Here is a 7,814-nt window from a genome sequence, read left to right as displayed (position 1 = left end):
AGTCAAGATTAAAAGATAACACTAATTGTCTGTTTTCAGAATAAAAGTGTGTTATATGTTCACTTACAGTTATTCGAGTAATTATACTTCATACTGTGAGCTTGCTTTTCTTGCACATTCTGTGTTATTTAATAATTAAGAGATCCTTTAAGTTTGCAGAGATATTTTTCCTGCAAAAAAGCAGAGAATAAATCACTGAAGCAAAGCGAAAGTGAAAATTGTTGCCACTCTTGTCTTTGTGTAATTTTGTCTTTTCCTTAGTTTCTAGCATATACACCATTAAAGTGGTGGATGATGATGTGAAATGTCTCTAATGTTTAAAATCATAAAAACATCTTTATGAACAAAAACACCAGCCTGAAAATCCCACTCACGGTGTTAGGTATGATTTGGGTAAATATTCTGTTTTTATTCGGGACCACATTAAAAAAATTCCTGGAAGCACTCCTGGTGGTGGGTTTGAGTCAGTCAGTCAAATATCTACAAATATCTTTAATATGGTCATCTTAGAAACACACTTCTGGTCCCACCCATTTTCTATTCACATCTTCTTTTTGTCAGTGGAAGCCAGTCGGAAGAACCACTAAGAAGCACCGAGTCCCGGTTAAAGATGAGTAAAGTTTATTTTGAGCTGTGAATCCTGCAAAGCTTTAAGAAAAAGACTGTGGAGCAGGAAACGAGCGATCCTCTCTGCATTATCATCTCGGTTACTGTGCCTTTTATGTTGAAATCTTGTGCCGGAAGTATATTTTCCTGGAACTCCCTCTGCTTAGTCCCTTTCCCTGTCAGTCAGTCTCTGCCGAACTGCACTCTAGCTTCTTGTAGCAAAAATGAGCGATAAAGGTTTGTCAGACGAGGCTGTGGCAGCAGTGTGTAAAGATGGAGACCCGATCACTAAGGTAAGACCATTGTAGCCCCTCGTGGAGGTGATCTAAATTTACATATTGGCAATAATTCATAATTCAAACCCAACAGGATAGCAGCTCCCAAACAGGTTAACCCGCTTTTAATGCTACGTCCATTATCGGACACATTCCTCTACAAAATCGCGGTTTTGCTCTCGTTTAGGGGGGGATTCGTTTCTCTTCCACACGGTTTAAATTGCTTTAGTTTATGATGTACCTTAAAAAAAAAAAAAGAAACCAAAACCCCATGTGGTTTCATGACAGGCGGATGTGAGTTAACCTTTCTAGGTGAACCTTCCAGTGGCTGTTGCACTATGAACATAAAACTCGTCATCCAAGGCGTGCGTAAAACAAGTCTGTGCGTAATGGGAGAGCCGCCTGTACTTTTTAGAAAAGCTGCCACTTAGGTGCGGTGAGACCAGAATATACTCCGCATCTACTTGCGAAAGGTCTGCAGGAATTGAAATACCTAACGTGGTCAGCATGTGTCGCAAGATATGGAAGCTGTCCAACAAGTAGGCTCACCAGGCGTCCCACTCGTGTTTCGTAGTTCCACGTTTTGATTTTGGTTGTAAATCACAGAAATGACACACATTTGAGTCTTTAAAAGAGCTCCACTGTCGAGCCTGTGGTTCCCAAACGGCGTGCATTTATAAGGAGTAGGTGTGAGGTGGAAGTGAGGAGTGGTTTGAGGTGTGGCTTGGGGTTTTATGTCAACCGCATATTATTACTAAAGCTGTACAAAAAGCAGTGAATGAAGTTTACAATATAAGTACACGTAAAAGGCTCTGATTTGTAGTGAGGAAAAAAAAACCTGCTTGCTTTCTCATGAAGAGAAAACCTCTTAAAGAAAAACTGTTAGGAGAAACTGCAAAATAAATTACCTGTATCAAGGTTTCAGCCAGGCTGGAGATTTCAGCAGCCTTCAGCCACAGTGCATCTTTGGTTGGCAAGAGTGAAATAATGCCAGCATGGTGCCATGCAAGTTTAATCGGCACCTGGAAACCAGAGAAAAGTTCGAGACTTAGAGAAGCCTAAAGATGGTTAACAGACAGAACAGCATAGGAAATAATATATAAATAGTTAATGATAAGCCCTTTATAGTTAAGGGCTTATTATTAACACAATGACAATAGTCTTGATTGAGTCCAAAGGCCGTCAAATGAACTTTATGTTGAATCTATGCATATAAGAAGTAGCAAAAGATGCATTCAGTTGAACACAGCTTATTCATCCTTCACAGGTTTCATTCCCAGACCTTTGTGAGGGTCATCATTCGTATGTTTATTCTTTAAGATGCTTTAAGATTTATAAAAATGTGCCTTTCAGCAGTAGCAATGCATCCCACATTGCCCTGCATTTCATTTATTGAGTTCTTAGTAACTTACTGTTCATGTTATTCACTGGATAGATGCTGTTCGCTCCACTCAGTCTGTTTTTGAAGTCACTACGTTAACGTGCTGCAGCCCACTTACCTTCCCGTCTGTATGGCTTCAAGTGACAGTAAATACACATACAAACAGAAACAAACCTAATTGTGTAGCGGAACTAAGTGGTTCCCTCTATTTTTCTTTAGCTGTTTCTGACTTTTTTGCTCTGGCTGGCACTCACATGCTTTGAAATTGAAGTTTATTTTGCTCCCACGTGTAAAATATGAGGTTTGACCTGAGAAATAAAAGGCACTTTCATTTTTCAGGGGCTTTCCACTTTTGCTTTGTTGGTTTAATGTGTGCTGTATGAGTGATGAACTACTAGTACTGGAACTAGCCGGAAATATGAATGCAGCTGTGACGCTATCTGGGGAAATATATTGCAGCTGGGGTGTTTGTAGAGTTTCTATAGATATGAAACATTAACACAGAAGGAGGAAGGGTAGAGGAAGGACAACGCACAGAGATAGGACTTAACTGTGAAATGCAGTCAAAGAGCAAAGTTTGGTTTTCATACACTTCAAACACAGAAATACTGAGGGTAAAAACCAGACGCCCACTTTACCACATTTTTCTTTTCTTAGATTAACTCTGATAATTTCACTAATCAGTAGGGGTGGGGGAAAAATCGATACTGTGTAGTATCGTGATATTTTGTTTGCTAATAATGTATCGATACAGGGACAGCAGAAATCGATATTTTGTTACAAAAAATGTTTTTGTGCTCTGACTTCAGAGCATGTTGATCCTTTTTCTGAGCAAGAATCCTGACATTCCTTCACTGTCCAAATGTGTTTAACTTTTTTTTGGCAGCAATAAACATGACAGTTTACTTATTTTAATTTAAGACATGTTTTATTTTAATTAAGTTTAAAACTTTTTTATTTAATGTAAAATTATATTTTGTTTTGATTTACTTTCAAATTCTTCAGTTGCTGAAGGGGCTGCATAGTTTTCATAAACTGCATAGTTCAGAATAGCTATAATTGTACCAGATGGTTGCGTTCAGTTAAGTTGGACTAGACTGTAATACAAACCGTTCAGTTTGTCAACAATAAAACTGAAATGAGAGAAAGACTGAGTGTGAGACTTTGATATTAGATAAAATTAATATTGATAAAGTTTACCTTTATGTACAGAATCTGAATATCGCAAAATATTTTTAAAAATTGCAATAATATCGTATCGTGCGTTAAGTATTGTGATAATATCGTATCCTGGGATGTATGGTGATTCCCACCTCTACTAATCAGGTGGCACATGATTGTTTGAACCCCTGCATATCCATATGTTAAACACCTGCAGCCTGATGTCCCATTTGGAACTGAAAATGTGTAACACATAGTGGCAGTTTGTTTGACTGACAGAGGCGAGGCTTCCATATCGCGCCATCCTGGCCATCACCAGTAGGCGGTAGGTGAAGTGTCTTGCCCAAGGACACAACGACCGAGACTGTCCGAGCCGGGGCTCAAACCGGCAATCTTCCGATTACAAGACGAACTCCCAACTCTTGAGCCACGATCGACCACTGTCACTGTCACAATCTAACTGAACACAGGCAAATCTCCCTATGATGCTGACCGCCTGTGTTTGTGCACTCAGTAACACAGAGGTACAGTTCGACTGAAGGTCTTTTTCGCCGCTTAGTGCCAGGATACAAATTTTTCTCAGTCACGTTGCTAAACGGAGCCAGAGATGAGGCTGACTGTCTCACACAAGAATGAAATGTACAGTGCTTAACATCATAAAGAAATAAAATGATTGTCTTGTACTCTGCTCACTGAAGTCACGCCACTCTTGAGCAACTAAATGTAACGTGACAATTTGAGTTTGTTTTTTGTTGAATGAATCTGAATTCCTCTGCAGTTTAAGGAAACATTAATTTTCATCCCTGTCATATTTGTAATTCAGTTATACTGTTACTTACCTCGAAGACTTGTCCTTAATCTATTATTATGTTTTTGTGTTAGGATTTCATGATGCAGCAGACGATGCTCAGGGTTAAAGATCCAAATAAATCCTTAGATTTCTACACCAGAATCCTCGGAATGACGTGAGTATCCGTGCGGACTTCGGTTTACTCAGCTCTTGAACTGAGTCATATTTGTTTACATCTTTTTATTTGTCACTTCAAAGAGAGACATAAAATCGTTAAATGTGTTTTCAAAGTTTGTGTGGACGTTTCCTGACTTTGTAAAATGTTTTCTCTCCGATGTGCGATATCTTGCAGGCTCCTGCAAAAGTTTGACTTTCCCTCGATGCGTTTCTCTCTCTTCTTCTTGGGCTATGAGGACAAGAAGGAGATCCCTGCAGATGTGAAGGAAAAAACAGCCTGGACTTTCTCAAGAAGAGCCACCCTCGAGCTGACACAGTAAGGGTGGATGTTAGATACTACCAGGAACAAATTTAATTTATTGCATTGTGTGCATCTTCTTCAACTGTTATCTCCCTCATCCAGTAAAAAATGATCCTCAGTTGTTAAAATGTAGTCAAAAACCTAAAGTTAGTGTTGTAAGCAATCAAAAAGCGAACCAAGCTCAAGTTGGAATATTTACTTGAATCTGTTCTTCCAGTAACTGGGGTTCTGAGTCCGATGACAGTCAGAGTTATCACAATGGAAACTCGGATCCACGTGGCTTTGGTAAAACTGCTTTCTTGTTGTGTTGAGTTGATAATGTATGTTTGTGTTGTGTCTGCTGCTTTTTGTGGATACTTGTGTGTCTGTCTGAGCACCGTCTCCGTTACTCTTGACAGGACACATTGGAATTGCAGTTCCTGACGTCTATGCAGCCTGCAAATTGTTTGAGGAGCAAGGAGTCACTTTTGTTAAAAAGCCTGATGATGGTAAGATGTGACATATTTGTGATACTTTAATCAGAGTTGAGGGGCGATTGTGGCTCAAGAGTTGGGAGTTCGCCTTGTAGAATAGAATAGAATTAGTATCGAATTCAACTTTATTGTCATTGCACATGTCACAGGTACAGGGCAACGAAGTGCAGTTTGCATCCATCCAGATGCAAACTGCATCTGTAATTGGAAGGTTGCTGGTTCGAGCCCCGGCCATTTACCATTTAGTTAATTATGTAGTAAATCAATATTTTTTTCCACACAATAATTCCTAAAGTAGCTAATCTTCCGCACAGGGTTACTTTAATTACTTTTAATTTAATGACATGTTGATAGCAGGTTTCTGTAAACCTTTAATAGCTAATATTTAATATTTGTACTAATATGAAATTGAATTATCTTGTATTCAGCCTGTCTTTGTTGCACATGTCTGAATCTGAAGTTGAACTTTTATCCACTCAGTACTTACAGTTTATATTCACCCTCTCTTCTCTGTTATGTTTTCCCCCCCTGCAGGTAAAATGAAAGGCTTAGCCTTCATTCAGGACCCTGATGGTTATTGGATTGAGATCCTAAGTCCCAACAATATGGTGTCCATCACCTCAAAATAAAAATGAACCCATGCAACCTTCTTCAGTGTGAAAGCTCAGGCTTGCTGTGGGTTCAGGGGTTCAGTGGGAGAAGATAAGATTTTTTTGGGGGGAAGTGGGGGGAATGAAGAATTTTTCAACATCTGCTGGAGAACTGAGAGCATACGGAGTGGGATTACTTGGACAATAGCAATCAGTCTGTCCAAGCACAAAATGGACTGTTATCACACAGTTGATCAGCATTTTGGTTACTTTTGTTACCCTAGCAACTATTTTCCTGACTTTGTCCTGTCATCATGTTCTATTTTTTCAAAAAGTGACGTGCAAGCAACACGGTATTACTTTGCAATAAACATGAAAGTCACAGTTGATACGGATTTCTGATTATTTTTCTTTCTAGAGGTGAAGTAATGAGTAATTTTTCATAACCAATTTACATTTAGGTCAGTCACACTCACGATTTCACCAAGGAGCAACAAGATAATTGGTATTTTATCCATACTTATCAAAGTTGAAAACGGTTGTTTTTTCATGTAGGAATTAATTGTTTTCTTGAGAAAATTAAAATGACGTCTTAAGGCTGCTGTTACTAAATAATGATTGGTGGAAGAATTTGTGATGGTTTGAGAGATTTTCTGTGATATAATTTGTAATATAAGTCAGTTCAAAATTAGGCAGTAACAACTTAACTGAGGTTGTTGTATGTTAGCTAACATTTTGAAAACGTTTCCTAAAATGATCTTATTTAGCATTACTTTGAACAATTTGGATGCATTTCGCACCAAATAATTCCAAAGAAAATCGGTGTGTCTGTATTTTTGCTGAAAAAAGAATGTGAGATTTCATAAGTGGAGTAATTTGATTTTGATTTGCTAACAGGAATTTAGACAAACAAATTGAAACTACTATGTGCACTTCAGTTATTGAAGTTTTTGCAGCCTTCCAAAGTGTGCACTAAATTAAAGGCGTCTGCACATTTTCTCTTTGATTTATTCCTGCCATGAAATTCCTTCAGGACTTACATTTTTTTCCCATTACTTTTGTTTCCTGGCTTTGCAGCATAACACTTATATAACATTTTTGTCTACACTCAGTCTGTTGGCATATTTGCCCTCACATTTAAAGAAGAAACATCAAAGCATGCACATCACAACTGCTCTTTGTATCTTTATATAATTAATATACAAGCAGTCGTGATGTGCATAACTAAAATGATCCAAAGCAACTGAACTAAGTGCTGATGTTGATGTGACCAAACTTATGGATTCATTTGGGACATCTACTGAGGGACTGTTTTACATCCACAAACTATAATCACAATTTCAAAACTATGTGGTCAAAGATTTGCAATACAAATTCTGTACTACTGCATTGATACTCATTACTGCATTAGAGTGGTGTGGCATATAAAGGGTCTCCTGCATATTGGGCCAGTGGGGCTTCATCTTAATTGCCTAGTTGAACAATTATAGAAAAATCTGTTTGGCACATTAGCTGGTCATAAGTTTGCGATTCATACCAACACAGGATCGGTTTGACTGTATTGTATAATGCTCTTAGGCTGTGTGTTTTTTCCATGCAAGCTACCAGCTTCAGGCCTAGATGTATTGTTATCTCTGCTTTCCAGCAGTGTGTATTCATTTAGCCTACAGGGTCTGCAGCCTGACATTACAGGCAAAACATTAAAACAAGATAACTTTAGAGCAACATAAATGGATCTGTGATAAGCCGGTAACACTTGTTTGAACTGTCAGAAGACCCCAGGACCAGTCCAGAAGAGTGGCAATACGATTTACCCCCTTTGCCCCCAACACCATTAGTGAGGAGTGTCCCCCTTCCCAACAGCCTGACAGTGCCAATCATTGGATCTGAGCTCTGTTGCTGTCTGTACACGAAAACTCAGTTATAAAGTTTTAAATATGTGAATAGGAATCTGTTAGATATGATGTATAGTGTGATCTTTCGGATCTTTGGACATGCATATCTACTGAATATTTGCTTTAATAGACACCAGACTATTACTATAGTGAGTGTTTATTTCT

General features: G+C 38.5%; 1 protein-coding gene across 1 annotated transcript; it reads left to right on the top strand.

Annotated features, from left to right (window-relative positions):
• Positions 1 to 742: 742 nt before the first annotated feature.
• On the top strand, positions 743 to 6,143 carry glo1 (glyoxalase 1). The gene is made up of 6 exons (XM_006779716.2): positions 743 to 899; positions 4,306 to 4,388; positions 4,566 to 4,706; positions 4,909 to 4,976; positions 5,090 to 5,179; positions 5,699 to 6,143. The coding sequence occupies exons 1-6, from the start codon at positions 831 to 833 to the stop codon at positions 5,791 to 5,793; spliced, it is 546 nt and encodes a 181-aa protein (XP_006779779.1). The 5' UTR covers positions 743 to 830; the 3' UTR covers positions 5,794 to 6,143.
• Positions 6,144 to 7,814: the final 1,671 nt, after the last annotated feature.

This window comes from Neolamprologus brichardi, chromosome 1, assembly GCF_056152115.1.
Source record: "Neolamprologus brichardi isolate AB-2024 chromosome 1, ASM5615211v1, whole genome shotgun sequence".
NCBI classification, from domain to species: domain Eukaryota; kingdom Metazoa; phylum Chordata; class Actinopteri; order Cichliformes; family Cichlidae; genus Neolamprologus; species Neolamprologus brichardi.
This window is presented reverse-complemented; position numbering and strand designations above follow the sequence as displayed.